We start from the raw sequence: 23,296 nt of genomic DNA, 5'->3' as shown, positions 1-23,296 counted from the left end.
CATGTTACAAAGCAGCTTGACAGGTAATGGAGAAGTTGTTTACTTGGAGACAAACTGTGCACCTTCAGCTGAGTTTTTAAATATGCTGGGTAAGTGATGAAAAGCTCTGTGAGCAGCATGTCTGCTACAGTGATGTGCAATTACTTACTCTCTGCATTTATAGAGCTGAAGCCAAAGTTGCCTTCTTTGGCACTGTCCTTTTTAACAATAAAAAGAGCTTCTATTTTGAACTGTAAAAAGGGCAAAAGTCTCCTCATTATACAAGACTGTATTCCTCCTTGTACACATCAGCCTAGGAGCCTTTGCTGAGAGTAGCGTGACAGATTTTTTTTGATGCTGTTTAGTCAGTGTGATTGAATGGATCTAATAATGCCTTCATTTGCTTTGGGAAATCATGAACTAAAATTAGAGAGGCAACCTGATCTTAGCAAGCTGCTCAGGCACATGGATTCTGGGATGCCAGAATGCTAATCCTTATTTTTATTTCTGATGTGATGCTTGACCAGAGAAAGGTGTTTTAAGTTCTTGGAAATAGTCAAAGTAAATTTCCAGATGTTTAAAATTAAAAGGCCTTTTTTTTTATTTTCTTTGAGTGTTAGGTCAGTTAATTTTGTTTCAGTTATTGTTGTTGCCAAATGTTTATAATAGTATTAATGATTACTTTATTGTGCATCTTATTAAGTTTGGAATGTTGTTGCTTTGTGTTTCCTGGATAGTGTGGGCATGAGGCAGTAAATTTTCCATGGAGCTGTTGTCAATTTAGTTGCACTTTGTTTTTTTTCTCCTAGAAACCCAGCTCAGTTCGTATTGATCAACTAGACCGCGAACAATTCAATCCTGATGTAATTACTTTCCCTATTATTGTACACTTTGGGATACGACCTGCTCAGCTCAGTTATGCCGGAGATCCTCAGTAAGATGCTTTTCCTTCTTTCTTTGTTCAAGAACTCATTACTGTTGTCATTTGTGCCTTAAGTAGGGGCGTGGTTATGTGCTTAGTCCGATGTAAAGCTTAGCACTTATGACATTGGACACAAGCTTCTGCAAATTAGAAAATAGGAGGAATAACTTTTTCTCTGGAATAATTCAGGATCTGCTGAAGTAAACATGCTTGCATGTGTGGTATGAAACTTCTTAATCTGACAACAGTTCTTCTGGGTCCAGCAAGAGGTGGTTCCTCAAGCTCTGCATTATTTCTCTGAGTGGCCAGTGGTGGGAGCATAACAGGAAGGCAGAGAAGGAGAAATAATTGCCCAAGCTTCCTAATGTCTGTAGCGTATAGACTTCTGAGCTAGAGGATGTATTTAAGTCACTTTGTTAAACAGCCCTAAATGGATGTTTTTAAATTTCTCAAATCACTGTTTGAATCTTTATACCACTGACAGGGAGAAAATTTCAGGTAATCACTTAACCAGTACTGTTGTACATCATATGCAAAAGTAATGTTTTTTATTCCAGAGCTGCTGCTTGATTGTTTAATTAGATGTTCTTCAGGTCTCACATCTAATAAGGAATAATATAGTCATTTTCTGTTTGATTACTTCGTGATACTTGTTTCTTGCATACTGCCATATCCTACTTAATCATCTCTTTCTGTGCTTTGAAGGATCATGTCTACATAGTGCTTCCTAGCTTGGAGGCTACTCCACCCATGCTACTTTTCTGTGCTTTTTATATCCTGTTAGAGTTTGGGAGGAATGTGAAGAAGGAGTGGAGAGGCAATCAGGAAGATTCAGGCAGAGCAAGAAATACTCATTCACTGTGGATTGATGAAGGGACGCAAAAGTGATGATTGGATTTTGTTCCAAATTCTTTTCTTAACCTCTGACTATTTCAGGGAATTTTTCCAGTGATTGGGACATCTGCTTTATGCATGATGACAGTAAAAAGCCTGTCTCTGGTGCTTGTGTAGTTAAGGTTGTGTTTTTCCTCAATGCAGTGATTTAGGAATAGTATTCCCCAATTTAGTACTTCCACTAATAAGAGAACCACAAGCCGCTTCCTTCCCCTTCCACTGAAAGACACAAAAAGGCAGAGATCACGGGTTGAGAGTGGAAGCAGCAATGAGACAAAAACACAAACAGTAGCAGCAACAATACTAATAACAAAAATGTAGAAAGAGAGGATGACTTATGTGCAAAATGCTCAACAGATCTGCAGTTTTGAGGCCCAAACGCTCATGTGCATGTATGACAGTTGGATTTTACAACTGCTTGCTGAGAATTTTAAATCCAACATGTCAGGAAGTGGGAGTATTGAGTGCTAATCCAGATAATAAACCAGTTTTTTTTTGGCTTTGATCATTAGTTTTATCTTTAAAACATACCTCTTTATCTTTTTGTTTTCTTGTCCATCAAAAAGAAATAATAAGATGCAAAAATATAAGGATTATCTCTACTTTGCTGCCAAATTTATTAGTGTTTGTAAAGTTCTAGTACTTTTCATTTAAAATAGTATAAAGAGACAAAAATTATTCTTTCCACACATTTTTTTTTTTTTTTTTGTCTTTAAAATTTACTTGTGATTTGTTTTTTGTTTTGGGTTTTAACCTCAGAGCTGCTTACAGAATGTAAGTATGTTTTGTTTTATCAGTGTAACAAAGCATTTTTTGTGAAAGACCTCTGTGGTGCCATCATAAATGTCAGGCTTAACTCTGTGTATGTGCACCCAGAAGAGATTTTCCTTTAATGTGTCTTTTCTTTGTGATGTTCTAATACAGAATTTTTTGTAACAATAATATGTTTATTAAGTCTCAAACTTAATTGCAATAACAATGCTTGTTTCACCCTTATCAAAGGGTGGAAAAATGTGTATTGTAGATTACAGTTTCAGGTTCTTGTTTTTGGGTTGAAACTTCCTCAAGGCATTTGTTCTTTCTGTGTTGGCTGATTTATTCATTAACTCATTTTTCTTTTCCACGTGGTGATTTGTTGAAAATAGATGTGCTATTCTGCAGATCGCAAAAGTGCAGTGAATGAAGCATGAGAAAAATCTATGGATTGACCACTTCAGATGTTTGTAGACTGAAAAATACCAGTATGTCCAGAGGCAGAGAGTATACACTCAAGAATGCTGCAGAGAAATAGCTAGTGAAAAAATGCTAATAAGAAAAGATTTGTTTATGTGTTTGCGAATGTGGGATGCTAGGAAGATTATGAAGTAGTAGAAGAGCTGCTGCTTTATTGACTGCTAAGCCACTAACATGAAAACTTCCTAATAAAACCACTGCCCTAAGTTGATGCTGGGGAGGATCTTCTTTTAAAATGTAAATATGAGAAAAATCTAACTTGGGTAAACTTCTTTCCTCTGGCCTCTAGTTTTCTTTTTCCTATTCATAGTCTGATTTATGGGCTGTCCTGAATACAGAGGTTACATTTTGAAGGTAGCATTGTTTCCTAAGGACACAAGGTCCCTATCATGATTCTTTGTTGCTCCTCCCATTGTAACTTTTGAAGCTGTTGGTCAGCTGCAGTTGAGTATAATGGTGGGATGTTGTCTTCAAATGGATTAAGTTCTTATAGATGTGATGAAAGTTTGTGCTAGATCACTGAGGGACTCCCACCAAGGAAAATGTCGTTGGGGTTCGTGTGTAATTAGACACCACCAAAATAAGAAAAGGCTAGATGGTTGGAGAAAACCAGAAAGCTTAAGTATGTGCCAATCACAGAAATAACTTGAATTGCTCTTTCCTTTCAGCACAAGCCCATAGGGAACAAAACTTGGATTTCACCTTTCACAGTTGCATGTGACTTGTAGAGCTCTTCCTCATGTGCTTCACTGAAATGTTTGGGCCGGAATAAGGACAGACCCTTCCTGGGGAAAGGTGCTGCTCTTTTGCAGTGAGTGATAGGAAAACCATGTAGAGAAGAAGGAGTTTTCACCTGCCAGAATTGAGTTCAGGGGCTGGCAGTACTTTTCAGCCTGCAGAGGTGGCCCTTTAGAGAGGATGGGTGGTTATCTGGCAGACCTGGGCTCTGCCCTGATCTTTGCTGTTCTTTACCTCACTCTGCACACTAATGCCTCCTCTCTGCTACTTGGCCCAGCCTGCTGGAGCAGCTGCCCAGGCACTGTCACCTCTCAGAAAATGCTTTGAAATTATTTTATTTCTGTGAAAGAGGTACTTGTAGACATTCTTTGTATATGTTGTGTGCATTATTAGCAGCTGGTGTGTTCCTAATGACAAACAGAGATTTCTGCTCATTGACCAAAATATGTATTTTCTGGTTTTGTCCTGCAGATACCAAAAGCTGTGGAAGAGTTATGTGAAGCTGCGTCACCTACTGGCTAATAGTCCCAAAGTCAAACAGGCTGATAAACAGAAGTTATCACAAAGAGAGGTATTCTGGACCTGCCTATAACTGATAATTGAGCATTATAATTTGAGATGGAATGATAGCCCTGTTTCTGGAAACAACAGAAATCCTTTAGAAAATATTTTCTTTCCAGACTCTTAACACGGATTTTATTTTTATCCATGCTTGTTATTGAGTGAGGTTTTTTTCTTTTTTCAGCTGTCAAACTGCTGTAAGTTTTTTACCCAATTATAGAAATTATTGTTATGGAACCATAACTTCTTTATAGCTGTTGCCATTAATGGTTTCAAGAATTAGCATAGAGAAGGACTTTTTCTTTCATAATGTACTTTTAACTGGCTCATAATTTTAAACATTTCTCTTTTGAGATATAAACTGCCATGCTTGTGTGCATAAAAAGTAATTTATTAGGTGGTATAGTGACATTCTTTAGGATCTTTGACTTGAAATCATCCGGTTTTTGTATGATAGACAAGATATTTTGCTCTTTTTGTTTTTTTCCCCACAAAGTGATGAACAATAAGCATTTCCTAAGTGCAAATGCTCAACCAATTAGGAATTAAAAGTAGAAAAACAAAGACTCCTAAATATAGCATTAACCAACCCATCTATTTCTATAAACTTGGACTGAAGCTTTGAATTTGTCTGGTGCCTGTCTATTGGGCACTCTTAATTTGACAACCTATGTAAGGACTACATAGGGGAGTAATTAACTTCTCGAGTACAGGATGGTATTTAATTAAGTGGTTTTGTATTTTTATTTATTGATTAGAAACACTAATTATTCATAAAATCGTAGACTACCCTGACTTGGGAAGGACCATGAGAATCATGGAGTGCGATTCCTGAGACTTCCCCCATTTATTGAGGAAGTCTCAGAAATTGCACTTTTGGAATTACTTTTGGTTGCACTTAGTGTTTGATATATATGACATTGCACCTGATTTTTTTCATTGCTACAAAGCATAGTAAGCTGTTGTGTAAGAGTGTTAGTAAACATTTATTTATGCTGATATTAAATAAGCCCTTGGCTTCCTTACTTGTAAGTGAAAACAGAAAACCCCACAACATTGTGACTGAACTGTGCCACAGTTGTAAAGGTTAAGAAATATTTGTACTTACAGGAGATGGTTTTTATTTGCCACAGCTACACACAGAGCAAGTAGGAGACCATTGTTTTATGGGCATATTTTCATTAGGGGTTAATGGATGGCTCTTTTGTAAAATTGTAGCAGATTGTTTGTAAGGGGGTGATCATATTTTGCTGCAGAAGTTGTTATTTAGCACTTGCTGTGGACTACTGATTTTTGTTTCTAGACTCTATTATAGGATAATGTGTTTTACAAGTAGTTTGCCAAGAGGGAGGCATACAGGGCTAAAGCAGAATCTTTATGTGAGGATAATCTATATATTTGCCAGTGGAGGTGACAGTAACTCAGAAGGAGCTGCAGGACTGTACCTGAGTGGTACATGGGCTTTTAAAGATAATGAATCAAATATTATGGTGTGCTCCTGAGCCAGTCAGACTGAAATACAGCCAGGTCTGGCAAACACTGTAGCACCTTTCTCAGGAAAAAACTCAATGACACACCTTTGACAATGCACAAGGGGTGCAGTGCTGGCAGCATCTCTGTTCCCACTGCCATCAGTCATCCACCGCTGTGAGGTTGTACAATGATACTATTTGTGACAAGGTCGTGCCTGGGGCTTTGTTCCTCTAACCTAACTTTGAGCATTTACAGCAGGTGCATAAATTAGGACCTGAAGGCTCACTTTGAAGTCAGTGGAGGGAGAAATGCATTTTTGAAGCCATTTATCCCCTTCATTGAATATAAAAGGAGCCAGGGCTAACCAGCGTCCTACCCTAGACACCTCTTTATTAAGGTGTCTGAGGTTTGATGAATCTGTGTCTGGACAGATGCACCTGTTGGAAATACCTGTGAGTCTCTGCAAATCAGAAGACAGAGCCTGATCCTGCCCAGATCTGCTCACAGATTTCAAACTGGGAGCTAGAAAGAGACAGCTTTGAGCAAGTGCCCTGTAATGAAAAGGAGAAGGAGAGGCAGGATAAGTTGCGGCTTTGAAGAGCTTTGTGCTCTGAAGAAGGCAGAGCACTGAGGGGAGTCTTTATGGTTATTTCATGCTGTATAGGGAGCTTGCACACCCCAGGGCATTATAGTATTGGAACCAAGAGATTCTAATCCAGGGCTGATTCATTTCATCTGTTTTTCTTTCATTTCATTTTACAGAAAGTATTTTCTTTTAATGATACTGTCAAAATTGCTTAATGATTCTGACCCTTTCATGGTTTCTTAAGACAAATTGTTTGCATACCACCAAATAGCCAGTGGCCAAGGTATAACATATTTTTAAAAATTTTTGTTGAAATAAAATTGGTAGATTTCAATCAGCATTAGTCTCCAGGACTGCTGAATGCTGATCCTGTTTCCAGACTGGGCATAGTGACATAGCTGAACAGGAAGTGTTGCTAAGTAGCCAAGATGACAAAGCAAAGCCTGTTTTGCTCCTCCTGAAGTTCAAACCAGGAGTACTCTCAGTGATGGACATGAATGAAAAGGTTGTTTTGTACATCTGGTAAAGAAAGTGCTTTCATTATAAGGGCTTTATCTTCCTTACTTATGTATGTATCAATGTATACATTGTTGAGTTGGACTGGTTTGTTTTGTCATTTGTAGTAAAAAAAATGTAGTCACCTCTGTTTTCTCCTTGATTTACCAAAATCCTCTGTCTACACTGTATTCCAGCACATCTGCCAGTCTGTGGCTGGGAGTTGTCAGATCTGTACCAGCCCTAGGAACTGGTCACCAAAACTGAACCGTTCATGGGTATTGTGAACACACTGGTGTATGCATTGGTGTGCTTTGCTGTAGCAAGTTCTTCACAGGAACTCTCTTCTCTCCCTGCTTAGGAAGCACTGCAGAAAATTCGTCAGAAGAACACAATGAGACGTGAAGTGACTGTGGAGTTGAGCAGCCAGGGATTCTGGAAAACAGGGATACGCTCTGACGTCTGCCAGGTGACTGAAGAGAGATGCATTTTCTTGATAGCTGCCATTTACCTTTGCAAGGGTTTGTTCTAGGCTGAGGAACCAAATGGAAATAAATACCTCAGTAATATCTGTTGATCTAAGGAACTGTTCTCATGTTCTGTCCACCCCCTTCATACACACAAAAAAGGTAATTTAAGATTTTCTGCCAAAGTGCAGGGAGTGCAAGGGAGAGGGGTTAGGAACAGCCAGCTTGAGGCTGGACGTTTGCCAGATGTTGAGTCTAGTGTGGAACCCTTAATCCATCAACTCACTTAGTTTTAGATATTTTAATTTTAAATTTTTTTTATTTAGATAGCTTTTGAAAACACCCCAAGTTTTACAGTAAAGCATGAAGAAATATCTTTTTACTTGAAAGAACATAAAAAAATCCTAAAATCTCACCACACCTAACGTTTGGATTAAAACACCTGAGCCTCAGTAGAAAGATATCTTTCAGATACTCTGTTTCATATGCATGACATCTCGAAGGAACATGTTTCTGTCAGATCCTATTCTGAAACAGTTGACAGCCGCCAGCTTTGTGATATGATAAAAATAAGTGCAATTTTTATTTAGTTTTGTATTAGTAAAATTTGAGTAGTTGTAACAGCCAAATAATTATACTAGATTTATACTTTCATTATTTTTTTAGCTGTTGTTTCGGAGATGTTATTTAAGAGTTAAATGCATGCAACTTAATATTAGCTTAACAGTGAGAATTATAAATTAGGGGGGTTGCTAGGCCAAGGCTATAGGTAGAAATTCTGTTGTAATCTTAGAAGTCTGGTCAGGCCAAAGGGGGAAATTCTGCAGTGAGAGAAATGCCAGTAACTAAAATTGCTTTTCTTCTGTCTGAAACATTTTTTGTGATTCTGCAATTGCTTCTGAAGTAGAAGAAGAAGAATAGTGGCACAGTATCTCCTCATATAGCTGAGGAAAATTACAACCCTTTCCTAATTTTTTTGCTGTGAACTGTATCTATTTTTACAGCTTAAGTAAACAGTGTAAATTTCCAATTTAGGCACTTTGAAACCATTCTGTGTTATTCATAATATCTTTTGTGATGCATTTCCTAATATCTTGAATATTCCTGTTTAATTTAGTGAAGGACAGCAAAACACCAAAGAATGATAAAAATAAAGCTATTTCACAATTTTTGTGCCCATCTGCAGCTGTAATATCTAAATCAGCCAGTTCTGGTATGAAGGTCCTTTGACTTGATTCCTTTGAGAGGCCAAGAACAGGCAACTGTATGTTTGTAAAATGAAGGATTGCTGCTGTTGCTACATGCTTTTTCCCAGATTAAAGTAGACTAAAGCTAAATACTCGTAAATCAGCTCTAGGGGCAGAGCTCAAGTGCAGCGATTTAAAATTACTGATTTTAAAAGCATTGCAGTTTAGAAGATTGAAACTCTTTTAAGTCACTCATGATAGCTTATACTTGCTCTGAATTCCACGTCGCCTTAATGACACTGGTCTTTGCTGTCTCAGAAATGAACTGCTTGAAAGGGGAGTAAAAATGGTAAGTGGAATGTTCAAAAAAAGTGTAAAATGTGTGAGTTCTGACAGGCTCACTTGAAGCTTCCCATATATCAAGCAGTACTTGGCCACTGAGCTGGGCAGCACTTACACAGTGTGGCAGGATCTGGCTATGCTGAGTCTGTTCCCACCCTCTCCACCCACACCATTGTTGCTGGTGAGCCCTCAACAGCAGTGTAGAGTGTTCAGCATTTCAGGCATTCCAAAATACTTCAGCTCACCTGCTTCCCCTTAGTAGCTTCAGATCAGGAGCACCTGCTGTCTGGGGGGGGTGATAGCAGTATCTGAGGGCACTTGAGAGAGTCTCTGTTTTGCTGTGCTAGCTGCTGCAAGAAAAGGACATGCAAAATATTTAAAATCATACATATTTTAAAAACATCTCTTCTTAAGAGATAAATACATAAAAGATCAGAAACATTGAATAGCCACATCCAAGATGATGGACGTTGATTAAATCAATCAGTCAATCAAGTAGTTAGTGCCAGGAAAGCAGCATTTTGTCAATATAACTTCAAGAGTCAAAGTCTTTCAGTGTGCTCTCAGGGGTCTGTCAATTCTTTGTTCACTGCACTACAGCTGATAAAAGTCTGAAACTTGGTATTTCAGTCCTCAAATGCAGGGGCACAGGTAAAGTGTAAAGAATGTTAAATCTGTCTAACCATAGAGTGGTTAGACCATAGAGGCAGGGAAGCAGAGTTGTCCTGTGAAACAGTTTCAGGTTTGATTGTTCTGGTGTTTCTCAGTTAATTCCTTTCATGAAGGAACACATAGGAAACACATCTCCACAGTTTATATGGAGGTAAAAGGGATGTTCTTACAAATTACCCCCAAAAACCTCTAAATGAATGACATGGTAACAAAATAAAACTTCACCTACACTTCCTAATTCTGCTTGGAGTGGTTTTATATTTCTCTGCCATTTGGAGATCCAGGGAGTCTTTTTCTTGCTGTTAGCTGGTTGTTTCCTTTGAGAGAAAAGGACCAGTGAGGATTTCCTAGTCAACAGCCAGCTGAACATGAGCCAGTGTACACCCAGGTTGCCAAAAAGGCCAAGGGCATCCTGGCCTGTATCAGCAATAGTGTGGCCAGCAGGAGCAGGCCAGCGGAGCCCCCTGCACTTGGAACTGGTGAGGCTGCACCTTGAATCCTGCATTCAGTTCTGGGTCCCTCACAGCCAGAAGGACATTGAGGGGCTGGAGCAGGTCCAGAGAAGGGCAGTGTGCCTTTGAAGGGTCTGGAGCACACGTCTGAGAAGTGGCTGAGGGGGCTGGGGTCATTTAGCCTGGGTAAAAGGTGGCTCAAGGGGATACCATATCACTCTCTATATCTGCCTGAAAAGAGGCTGTAGCCAGGTGGGAGATGGTGTATTCTCCAGGCAGCAAGTGACAGGACAAAAGGAAATGGTTGCAAGTTGTACCAAGGGGGCTTAAGACTGGATATTAGGAATAATTTTTTTGTAGATAAGGTGACTAAGCATTGTAACAGGTTGCCCAGGAAAGTGGTGAAGTCACCATTGGTGAAGGTATTTATAAAGATCCTGGGGACGTGGTTTAGTTGGTGGAGTTTACAGTGTTACTTAAGCAGTTAGACTCAATCATCTTAGGGGTCTTTTCCAACCTAAATGATTCTGTGATTGCCTTCCAGCTCTGTGTTCAGTTCTCAGGAATTTCATGGTCTTTTACTTAAATAGAAAGTCTTGCCATTGGTTAGTCTTAATTTTTGATCTTGTAACGTTCACCAGTTTGTATTTTCTGCTATTCTGTTGTTAGTGACCTGCAGAAATCTGTAACATCATTTATTCTGTAAATTATACATCATCTACTTTGTGTGCTTGTTTTTCTTCTTCTATACACTTGCTTCCTCTAACCATACAGAATCCTCTTTCTGAATTAATTATGACAGCCCTGAGATTTTAATGCCCTTAAAATACACCTGCATTTTGAATATATTCATGTCATGTCTGTAATAGGAATGATTAGAAAAAAACTAGTTCACAAATGGTCACATGCATAAAAGTCCTGCATTTCTACTGTTTCTCTTTTCATTCTTATGCAAGAATTGTGATATTGATATCATACTTGCTATACTATTTTACTGATAAACTACACTAATTGCCTATTTCAACCCAGATGCATCCAAAGTCAATATTAGTGTAGAATTCCTTCTTTGAAACACATCGAGGGGGACTGCCATTGTTACAAAAGAGAGTTGTTGTTTTTTTCAATCTTATTGATGTTTTCCCCAACAGAAAAACCACTTTGTTTTGTAGACAAACAGCAACCTTTCTGATATTTTTTAGCACATTAAATGTGCCAGACAGCAGCATTTCAGAAATCCCATAATTCTTCCTCAAAAGGAAGTGAAGCAAGGCACAACTGTACTTGAAAATTGAGCAGCTACTGTTGTTTGGTGAAAGCTGGCTAAAGTGGTGTAAAGTCTTTCTTCCGTAATGTAACGAGGCAGAGCAGAAGTGATGTTTCTTCATTTCTGAAGCAGGGTGTTAAGTGAAAAGGTACAAACATACAGCATTGTATTCAGTCATAGCTTCTTGAAATTTGCTGTTACTGGTGTGCAGACATTTTTTATACCTCACTGAAGTTACTTAAGTTGAAGACTGGGTTTATGTGTTTATTTCTTTAGTCTGGGAAGAACTGTGGAGATAAAAACATATGATTAATTGCTTTGATAAGTGAAAGATGGGAAATGATGGTTTGTTTTTTTTTTTCTTCATTTAAACAAAAACAGTAAACTAAGTGCTGTAACAATTGGGAAGTGTTTGCATTTTTAGCTCAGTCATCTGAGTTCTCTGTACACTGAAGCTGTATGTTTTTGCTTATTGCATTTGTTTTTTCAGCATGCCATGATGCTTCCTGTCCTCACCCACCATGTCCGCTATCATCAGTGTCTGATGCACTTGGACAAATTGATAGGCTACACTTTCAGAGATAGGTGCTTACTGCAGGTAAGATATGAAAAGAAAACCCCAAGCTCTTGCTGGTTTCTCTTCTTGATATTACTGAGTTCATCCATAGTGCTGAAATGCACGGCATTGCTACAGCTTGGATGGACATGATTACTTGTACCGCAGATTTTTGGAAAATTTCAATTTTCCCAAGAGACTTCTAAATAGAGATATTGATTGTTCACATAGATATTGCACCTACCTTTGCTCCCATGGTAGATGTGGTTTTGCTTGTAATGTGTAGCATTTACTACTACTAAAATGCAGTTACTGAAAAGACTGTCCAGTACTCATTTCTGACTCTCATTTAAGGTATTTATAGAGAATACAATGTTAATTCTGCAAATGAGTATATGTGCCTTGCTTCTTGTTTTTAGAGCCAGAAGAGAATAATTCAAACATTGCCTTTTTTTACATTTGGAGATAGTGAATAGAAGTTTTCAAACTTCTGTTCAGCTCTTAATTTCTGCAAGTGCATGATGAATTTTTTTTATTAACAAGCAAGAGCAGGAGGGGAGGAGAATTTCTTACTTGTTTTAGATGCATCCATATCACGTAACCAGCCTTTTATATTAGTGCTTATTTGGAACTGATTACTTCTGAGGTTGATGCTTGGCATCAACCCCTTTCCTGTTAGACATTTTTTTTTATTTACTGAAGGAAATTGGGGACTTTGTTCAGAACTTCTGAAGTAAGCGTCATTTCTCTCCAATGACTGGACTAAGTTCAAAACTTGGCAGTTTTTTAGAGATTTTACTCCCAAATTATTTTAAGGAAATGTCTTTTCTCACAGCTTTTCTGGTTTCTAGAATTTATTTTCTAGGCCTTTTCCTACTACAAGTTACATTAAACATTTAATACCTTCTAAGATTTGGTTGTTGGCAGGCTTTCTTTGAATTGATATCAAGTATAAAAATGCAGTGATGGAAACTTTCAAAATGTTGTGGCCAAGCACACAAACTAACAAGTAAATTCTGATCAGAAAGAGATGAAAGCATAAAATCAAATGTGTAAGCATTAGTCATGTTTGGTTATAACAAATGTGTTTTTTAATGCTTTGTCCCTATACTCATTGATTTAAAACCTACAAACATTTTCTATAAGAGGAAGAGCTTTTTAAAAATGTATATAGTGTCAGTCATCTGCTTGAGCATAGGCAATGTTAGATGTATAATTCTGCACTTACTGTTACCTATTTTATCATGGTGTGTTCTTTTTAAAGTACAGGCAGGTTAAAAAAGGTTATGCTGAGTTATCTATTCAGAAAAGCTGTAATGTGTCATCTAGTCCAGATGGAGCAGAATTTGAGAATGTTCAATTACAACAAACTTTGTAATACTATCAAGGAATAATTAGAAAGGACTTGGAGAAAGTTCTTATTGTTGATTAAATATAATTTGACTTTAAGTTTTATGCTTAGAAAGCAACAGACAATGTTTGAATTAATTACTGAATGTCTTTGCTCACAGTCTGCAGCACCAGTCCTGCATGTGTGTCAGAAGTAACTTTCTGCAGCTTGTATTTTCCAGCGTTTCTTTTTTATGCACAAGTTTCATGCGCACATACTTTTATACAAGCACAATATTTTGATCTGTGTGTGTGTAAAAAGGGAAAAAATGTGTGAGTTTGCAAGATGGAGTTCTGAAAAACAAGCTGTAGTTCTACTTGCTGCTGCCATTCCTGCAGTGATGGTGTCAGCAGCAGAGTAAGCTTTTGGTAATCCTTGGTGGTACAAGGGTAAAACAGGAGGAGTCCTGTCATTCCTCTTCCATTTGAAGAGTCAGTCCTCTATAGTCATGAGGGAAAGAGTTGTTCTATGATTAACTCTGCCAGGAATAATGTACTTGTTGTTTCATTTTTTGAGCTTGGAGAGCTTTATAGATATTTAAGTAATGCAAATATGGATGGTTGAGAAGCTCTTCTAATTGCTTATATTTTTAATATGAATATTTATAGTTCAGTGTTAGAGTGAATATATTTTTAAATAAGCAAATGTATTGAAATCAGGTCAGCAAAGCTGGTAAGCAAAAGTCTTAAGGCAAATTGACAATTCATGCTTTTTCTCTTCTAAACTAATTTTATTCCAAAGAAAAAAAGAGATGAAAGTTAATTAGTTAAATTGATGATTGGGCATAAATGTTGCTTCTTTCTGACATCTGAAATAGTTCACCCTACATTTAAATTGCTGGAACCAAGTTTCTGATTGACTACATCACTTTGTAACCTTTCTTCAAACTGAAAAATAACTATTACTAGCTACCAGTCTAAGATAATGTTTTTGTTTCATTTGCAAAAATACATTTAACACTTCTTTTTCCTGAATGTGTTACACTATAGCTTGCCATGACCCACCCAAGTCACCATTTAAATTTTGGGATGAATCCAGATCATGCCAGGAATTCCTTATCCAACTGTGGGATTCGACAGCCCAAGTATGGAGATAGAAAAGTTCACCATATACACATGAGAAAAAAAGGTATGCTACTTACACCACTAACATTTTTCTCGTACCTCACACTTAATCAGTAAGAACACCCTTTGTCCCATTATCATTTCCTTGGCTGTTGTTCTTCTGAGAGATGCCTTCAGTAGAGGATTTCAATGATTATATGCAGACACTGGAGAAGTCTTTCTAAAAGACTGGATTTTGCAAATTAGTCAGTAAGTAAAGAGCTGAGAACAGGCAAGGGTAATAAATGGGAGAATGCATTTGCTTAGATTTTTGGCAAGTACTATTTTCTTAATTTGCTGCTCAACATGGTGAACAAACTGGAATATATTTTGTAAATGTGTCTTACTAATGTGAACATGTGGTCTGTCTGCTGCAAAATATTCTTCACCCCTTTAAAGTATACTCAGAGATAATGAAATAAAATTTTTGTTGCTTATGTAATGTTTAGAATGTCCTTTTCATGCAAAGGTGGTATTTATCTGGCTCCCTGAATGCAAAAATTCAATACTGTTGTAATGGGACTGTGGTCAGTTAGGCAGAGAGCATTGGTAAGGATTATACTTGATGTAATAAACCCTGTAAATAACAGGATAATCTTGTGTACAGCAATTACAAAGTAACATTTTGAGTAATTGTTTTCTACATTTATTCAAAGTGAATTAGTGGCTGTTTACTTAATAGTGCATTGTTTATGTTTTTAGGGATAAACACCCTGATAAATATTATGTCCCGTTTGGGACAGGATGATCCAGCTCCTTCCAGGTAATGAAAATAGTTGTTTGCAAGTAGGGAAGCTGCTGCAGAGGGAGATATTTAATAGAAACAACCGACTTACTGTCAGCAACAGTTTTGGCAAATAGTTGAAGTGAAAAGTCATTTTGAATTGACTTTTATATTATGAAAGTGTGCTGAACCTCCATTAGCAGTCACATAGCAAATGTTTGGTCATGCCTGCAGAAAACTTCTGAGGAAGATTTTAACAGATAATTCTATCATTTTTGTTGATCCCTGAAATGAGGAGGACTAAAAGGCTACATTTTTGCTTTCTGCAGAACTAAAAATAAGATTTGTTGTTGTTATCAGTGCTATAAATTGGATTCTTCATCACTTTTTCTCACAGTAGTACCTTCCTGGCTTGGCACCTTGTTAACAGGAGCGTGGTGCTGTACATGGGCTTTGCTGATTTACTGTTCCAATTTAAAGACAGATGCAAAACCCATTAACGTAGTAATGCAATAATCCGTAAATGACCACTAAGAATTCTGTGTATATAAATATAGTTTAATGCGTGGTTTACAGTCACAGGCACCATATTTAACTGAAGCTGAACAAACAAAGCTCACAAGGCTAATGCAAGAAACAGTTGCATGTGAAATCTCTTAAATGTATGAACTAGATGGCAGTGTGTATTTTAGTCAGCTAGTGCTGTAGCCGGACCTTTCAAGAGCCATGATTTCGGAAGAAGCTTGGGAATAGGAGAAATTTAATTCCGCTAAATGGTTGTTGGACTGTTCCCTAAATGCTGTTTCAGCTAGACCATGCCCTTTTCTCTTCAAGCTTATTTGAGTCCTCTAAAGATAGCATAAGGCTAAATTGCATTAATTCCTGTGAAATAACACAAAAATATAAAGTCCCATTTCTGAGAGTGTGTTTTCAGTTATATTGCTACATAGAGTTGTTGTGGATCTGCTCACACTCTGTTTTATGCAGCAGAGGTACTTGAATTCTTTCCACCCATAACAAAGGCCTGCTATTTCAGAAATTGCACTAATTATATAATTGCTGGGGGAGTGAAAATTACAATAGAAGCTGCCAAACACTTGACAGGGATCCTCTGGATTAAAAAAAAAAATCCTGTGGCAATCGCCTTGTTTCTGTTACAATCGTGTGAAATCAAAACTGGTGCTGCTTACTTGCTTTGATGTCTAGAGCAGAAAATTTGTATGTATTCAAAGACAAGCTCACATTCTTTCTCAGCCGCTTGCCCTTTTAGTCCTTTGAATATAAGCAGGCAGGCAGCTTGAAGGAAATGAAACTTTATGCAAAACAAAGGTAAATCAGGAGCAGTGATGAAAGAAAACAGAGGAAATAAAGGATTCTAATAACTTAATGGCATCTTTGGATGCATCTCCTGGTAAAGCCATTTTATCTTTTGAGCTCAGAGGAAATTACAGAAAGCAAGGCATTTAAAGGTGCTATGAAAAATTCAAGTTCTTACTCCCTCTACCATACAAACTATCTGCTGCAGGGTCATCCTGCCCTGCAGGTGTTGATGTTAATTAGGTAGAGCTCCCTAGTATCATGCACAAGGCTCAGAACAGGCTATTTGTTTCAATCACCTGGTGCCCTCTGATGGACAGAGAAACCTGACTTCAGTGCCAGGCAACAGTCCTGTTTCTTTTCCCCATTTTGTGAAGCTCTGACAATGGCTTGGAACAGAATGTACTGAAATTTCGAAGGTGGTGGTGTCAGTCCTGAGTTTCATGATTCACATAGTTATTACTCTTTTTTGGAAAGGATTGTAATCCAGAGAGGGTGGGGGAGGCTGCAGAACTGACTATCATGACTGATCAGCAATCAACTCTGATTTTTTTTTTCTGTTTTAATTGTGCTGTGTAAATAACCAGTATGTGTTACTTAGGTTATGGTGAACTTTAAAATGCCTTTTTCAGGATTAACCACAATGAGCGTTTAGAATTTCTGGGAGATGCTGTGGTGGAGTTCTTAACAAGGTAAATGGGGAATTCTTCAGCAGTTCTCACCTTTGTATGTTATTATTATTATAGTGTTGTGTTTATTGAACTTTTCAGTGTCTACTTTCACTGTGTATGTTTGCAGTCCTGCCTGATATTTAGACCTGCACACCTGCAGACAACTCTCTTGATAATTCTTTCAGTGGTCATGATAAAACAAGAAAGATGACAAAATAAAAAGCTAGAGTTTCTGTTTCATGGAATGTGATTTTAAATTGATTTGGGTTAGAGATTATTCAGCTATAGACAAGTTGAACTTTGTACCCCTTTATTAAAGGAAAGATATTTTTCCTAGCATGCTAGGTTTTGTTTCCATGGGTTCTTTTTGTCTAGTTGCAAGAGAGAAGCATTTATGGGTAATGTTGAATGTGTTACAGTTCTTGTATTTCCAGTAATTAGGGCTGTAGCTTCCATAAAAGCTTAAGCAATTAAACACAAATGCAGTTTAATCAAAAGTAATGAAAAAACCCCATAGTTCATCAAAAATTGCTCTGCCCTGAGTATTCTGAAATCAGTGAACAATACAGGCATATTATTAGTTATCCATTTTTCTACCGTACTTTAGTAGAGGCAAACAGGTTGCACAATATAAGGATTATAATCTATTTTCACCTGCTTTCTACTGTTTTTAATATAAGTGTGGTCTTGTTTACTGCTAATTTGCTCTTTAAACAAGTTTGTTACGTGAACAACAAAACTGCCTTTATATCTCTTGTTCTCTACTAGCCATTAGCTACGTGATATTAAAAACTATTAGCCTATAAAGGTCTCCACTGCCCTTAAAACTCATGGCCTTTTCTCTCATACAACAGTACAGGATGATAAGATGGAAGACTTGCTGATTAAAATGTCTTGCATTTTTCATTGTCATTGTTCATCAACCATCAGTTCACTTTCTGAGCTAACTTTTGTCTCGATTCAGAAAAAAAAGAGCTCCATTTCTGTTCAATAGAGCATGTAAGCACCTATTTAAGTCTGATTTTTTGTTCTACCTCTCAACTTCAGGTGTCTGCTGTTATGAATTATGATGCTTGATTAGATTGATGCTAAGTTTTATATCAGTTTTTGTCCTTAAATAATCTTACATCCATCTGCATTTTTCTCCCTGTCTACTGGCTTAATAAAATACTGTAATAATTAGTGCCATACAGTGCCTTAATTGTGGAACATTGAAAACCCTCTATGTGTTAACTTTTTTCAACATGGGTTAGATAGTCATTGATAAAAGTATCCAAAATCATTTATTTAATACTCAGATCTTGATGGGATCAGTGAATTAGTTGTTTTGTTTTGTTTCTGTTTTATGAAATACCTTGCTAGCATGATGACAAATACCATTAAAGGTTGTTAAAAGCCTGTGATTTTTACCTCTCTCTCTCTGTCTGTATATATAGATAGATATATTAATTTTTTTTGTGGTTTGTGGTACAATGACTTCACCCATTTGATAAATCCAGGCTGTTGAGTTCTGTTCTTTGTTTTCATTAGCATCTGTTAAAGTACTTTAAGAGATGTGTATAAACAGATAGATACCCTGTTGGCAGCGGCGTCACCTGAAAGCCCTGTACTCACAGCACGGCGTTTCTCAAGGCTCAGGCTTCCCTTGAGCTTTGTTCCTCAGCATCCTCTAGGTGTCAGCTGTGCTGAACCCTCTGCTGCTACTGCTGCTAGAAACTTGAGATGAGGGGACTGCAGGCTGGAGCAGAGATTTAGATCTGCCCAGCTGAGGAACGGCACTCTTCCTCCTTTGCTGACAGTGCTATCCTGTCAGACAGGATTTGGCATTGTTTGAATGTTTGTATCTTTACCTTACTTCAAGCTGAGTCCCACTTTGGGAACAGACCTGTGTTACTCACTAGGGTCTGAGTGGGGAAGGGCACAGTTCTCTACTGGTGTATGTGGTTCATCTTTAATCAAATGCTAACAGCATCTGGTTTGCTTTTTGTTTTGCCAGTGTCCACTTATACTACCTGTTTCCCACTCTGGAGGAAGGAGGATTAGCTACGTACCGCACTGCCATTGTGCAGAACCAACACCTGGCCATGCTGGCTAAGGTACAGCTCTCTGAGTCTCTGTGCTTGACATCTGTGGGTGGAGCACTCTGAGGGTCTGCACTACTTCTTGAGGGAGCTGCCTGCTTTGAACATTACTTTCTTCGCTGTGTTTTGTGTATAAAATTTGGCACCCAGACGCGCTTTTTGGTTTGAAAGTAGATTTTGAAGATAAAGGAGAACTTCGTGTTTTCTCCAAAGCATGCTTTTGGAAAAAGTGATTTTTGCAGGCATAAAGATTTTAGGCATAAAGTTTTTAGCCCTTGTTGAAGTTGTGCCTATACTTGCCTTTAATTTGCACAAGTAATGAAGCTGACAGTAGAACTTACAAGAATCAAACTTATAAAAATGTTTATAAGAGGACTTTCTGATAGAATATCTAGGGAGAACATGGCAACAAGAGGTAGGAAAAATGGGGGGAAAATTTTCATCTGCTCCATAACCTGTGAAGTACTTTTCCATTCCACTATAGATGTTCAGAGTAATCAGAAGTACATTAAACAGGGCTTTAACAGAGTTATTAGCTCCTAGGAACAATTAAGATGACATAGAATTTTATTTAATTTAGTTCTGTGAATGACAGAGCTTTTTATGTCTCTGTATATGATACTGCTGCATGGTATTATGATACAGAAAGTTCATTCAATCTCTATGCATAAATAGACAGGTATTCCCTTATTTGTTCTTGATTCTGAGACTTACTGGTATAGATTATGCCAGACATGTACACACACTGTCCACTGTGTACTGCTGAGAGTTTTCAAGTTGCTCTTTTAATCTTTCCTCTCTGTAATCACACAGTGCCCTAAACAAGCATATCCAGTCTTGGGATTTTGGCAAAAACTGCAGGATTTCTAACATACCATCTTTTTGCTCAGCTCTCAGGAGAGGCATAGGGTAGGAAGTAAACATAATAATTTTTTTCCGTGTCTTTCTTTATTAATTTAGATAAGCATGAATTGATTGAAATGTTTCATATCACGGCTTTGTTTACAAATACGGTATTGCCTGAATACCAAATACCAAAGTATTTGAATTCATGATACTAGTTTTGAACCTGCATCAGGAAAGCTCATCTTTTCTTCAAGTCTGTTCACAACCTTTATCATTGTACAAGGACAATTTTTGAATTTTTCTATTGCAGTATTTTTAAAAACTGTAGATACAGCTGTAAATACTAGATATCTGTATATTCTGAATTTTCCAACTTACCCTTTGTTCATCTCATGTGTTTTACATGATGTTCCTGGTTTCATACCCTGAAATGTTGCATTCAGTTCACTTAATATAATTCTCAGTCTCTCAATGTCTCTTGAACTTGTGGAATGCTGTTCATAATTAAGGATCAAATGATAAGTCTAAGAAGTTTAAATTTTATATGAGACAATTAATATTCTACTCCTTTGTTGACTGTGGAAAGTGCTCACTGTGCATAATAAAGTATGATGGAACACTGTAAGTTGTAATTCACAGTGTTCTGAAGCAGTGAACAGGCTGCCATTCATTGAAAATGGAAAACTCTTTTTGGCAATTGAAATATGTCTCAACCATGCATCTCAAGCAATTTAGTCTCCAGCTTTATACTCTGGGAGATGAAGTTGAAAGTTAACAAGAAATTAATCAGTAGAAACTTACATCCAGCTGGGAAGAGCCTATTCTCATACAAACTTTGAGAGATGCACAAATCTCTTCTTTAAAAATCCCAGTAATGGTTTTGTGTCAAAAAGACGAATATGTAAAGAGAATGTAGGAGATCTTGCCTGCATTTCTATAGCGGAATTATCATATATTACAGAAAATATCTGACTTACTCCATGAGATTTTGACTGGCAAGCAGAACTATAGTTCAGGCAATACATGAGTGTTAATGATGCATTTCTGAAAGGAAGAAGGAAGCTAGGTGGCACTGCAGATTAAAATATGAGCCCTCTCTTGCAGTTCCCAGAGGCTAACACCTGTTGATGGTATTGGAGGAAAAAGCCAGGTGTTCAATGGATTGTGTCTACCAGAGTTCCTATTCCTCACTGTTCTGCATTAGCTTCTTTTGGTTTGATAATTCTAGTTTTTTCCATGGTATCACACTGTAGTTTTTTTACCTCTGATAAACAAAGGAAATGTTTTCATTTTAGCCTGTGTTTAAAGTGAAACTACAGAGAAAAGCTTCACAGTTCCTTCTAACCTGGTGGCTGTATGACGACAGTGTAATTGAACTTTAGTGACTAAACTGGTACTCTTGTACTTCTACATGGTTTTAACTCTTTCTACGTATTTTGCAGAAGCTGGAACTAGAACGATTCATGCTCTATGCTCATGGTCCAGACCTTTGTAGGGAGTCAGATCTCCGCCATGCCATGGCCAACTGCTTTGAAGCCCTGATAGGTAAGGAGTCTTCATTTGTGTGTGCAGACAGTTACGTTTTATACGTGTCTGTGTGCCCTGTTGACTGTGATGGAGGAGGTGTGGGCCTGTTGAGTAGTGCTAGTAGGCAGTAGTAAAGCTTCTTACATCATCTTAGTCCCTTCCCTTCTCCTGCACATATGCCTCCTGTATAAACACGAGTGTGTAGTACAACCATGAAAATCTCATCTTCCGTATCCTGGCTCCCACACACTGAAGGTGAAGCCGTTTCACGTCACTGCAGAGCTCCGTCTCTCCTGTGCCAACATGGCCTGGCACCTGCCCCCTGTCTGAGGGGAGCAGTTCAGTCACCGGGGCCTGACAGAAAATAAGCAGGTTCACTGCTTCCCTGCAACCTCATCCCTGAATTTTAAACTGCAGCTTGCTTTCTGAATTCATCAGGCACTCCCAACTGAGTCACCAGACTACTTTCTCTGTGCCCTGCTTGCCTTCTGTGAATTTGCAAAGTAAATACCTTTTCCTCTTTGCACCTTTCTTGCAGGTAAAAAGCATGGCAATATGCCATGGCTGGTGTAATAAAGCTACCCTCTAGCTGAGGGTGGAGGAAAGTTGTGTCAAATTTGCTGTAGGGCACTAAGATGCTGGTTAGTGACTGGCTGCATAAGTTTATATTGGAGAGTAGATCAGAGCCTGACTGGCTACCAGGAAGGAGGGTGGAAATCTCACTGGTTACATCTGCACAACCTCTATTTTAGATAGCATATTTTTATGAATCTTTACTTGTTTTGAGTACACAAAGCAAGTTAATCTCACTGGTTTGACTTCATATTCATCGAGATGTACTGTACAAGTTACTAGCTATGGGAATGGTTTAGCCCTGATGCGGGTCTTTATGTGCTACACAAGCTCCTAAAGCATTTTGTCCTGCTTTGAAAAATAGATCATAGTTGGCTTAGATGTCAACAGTTCTGTGCATTCTGCCTTGGGCCAGATTGCATTTCCTCTTATCAAGAAATAAGAGTTTTTCTTTTAACTCTATTTTGCTTTCCATGAACGCTTTGATCTTTAATTTAAAAATAAAAAGCAAACAGAAGAGGAACACTAGATATGTATCTCTGTCTTTGTTCTTGGGCTTCAGCTTGTCTAGGATGTAGTGATGAGAACTATTTGGCAAGCATTGAGATTTGCTGAGGGAGCAGGCTTGCTGTTTAACCTCCAATACAAAGCCGTTCAGAAAGTTAATTGAGCAATAAGATTTTGTCAGTGCTGTAGCTAAAATCTGAGAGCTTGTTAAGGAACTATAAAAGTATATGTAGGGTCTGGAACTCCTACTTGAGGCTCTTCTGCAAAGTCTGGTGCTTCATCACAAAGTCCCTGTGATGAAAATAAAAAACAGAAGTGTGAGCAGGTTGCCTGGGAATTGTTTATAATTTTGTGCTCTCATAATATTCTTCTGCAAAATTAGTCTTATAAACCACCAGACTGTTCTTCAAGGAGTCCAAAGAAAGTAGTTGACCTAGTGAGAAATCAAAGGGGAGGGGAAAGGCAAGGAAAATCACGTTCTTCTTGTGTGTGAGAACATGCACTCCCTTTCATTGTGTTCTTGATGTAGCTGTGTATTCCATTTGCTTTTATGCTTACAAAGCAAGTTTGAGATTTTCAGAAGCTCTCCTGTAAAGAGTATTGAAGGACAAAATGTTGATACTAAATTTAAGAAGGACCTGTGCAAATATAGAGTATATGTAGCGTACACCCAAAAATATATGTTAACACAAATTTTGCTGAGCTTGTTGCTGATGGACATGTGTAGAGGGCTAGT

The 23,296-nt window shown here is 37.9% G+C and overlaps 1 protein-coding gene across 5 annotated transcripts in view; it reads left to right on the top strand.

Moving 5' to 3' along the window:
• Positions 1-23,296, top strand: part of DROSHA (drosha ribonuclease III) — a 70,667-nt gene that overhangs the window by 29,039 nt on the left and 18,332 nt on the right. For all 5 annotated transcript variants that reach the window (XM_086899018.1, XM_086898993.1, XM_086899003.1 and 2 more), the window contains 9 exons: positions 789-913; positions 4,238-4,337; positions 7,243-7,350; positions 11,756-11,863; positions 14,201-14,339; positions 15,017-15,077; positions 16,988-17,047; positions 19,023-19,122; positions 21,396-21,498. In XM_086899018.1, the coding sequence (XP_086755144.1) occupies positions 789-913; positions 4,238-4,337; positions 7,243-7,350; positions 11,756-11,863; positions 14,201-14,339; positions 15,017-15,077; positions 16,988-17,047; positions 19,023-19,122; positions 21,396-21,498 (904 nt within the window). The remainder of the gene's footprint in view (positions 1-788; positions 914-4,237; positions 4,338-7,242; positions 7,351-11,755; positions 11,864-14,200; positions 14,340-15,016; positions 15,078-16,987; positions 17,048-19,022; positions 19,123-21,395; positions 21,499-23,296) is intronic.

Source organism: Cyanistes caeruleus, chromosome 1 (genome assembly GCF_971803275.1).
Source record: "Cyanistes caeruleus chromosome 1, bCyaCae1.hap1.1, whole genome shotgun sequence".
NCBI classification, from domain to species: Eukaryota; Metazoa; Chordata; class Aves; order Passeriformes; family Paridae; genus Cyanistes; species Cyanistes caeruleus.
This window is presented reverse-complemented; position numbering and strand designations above follow the sequence as displayed.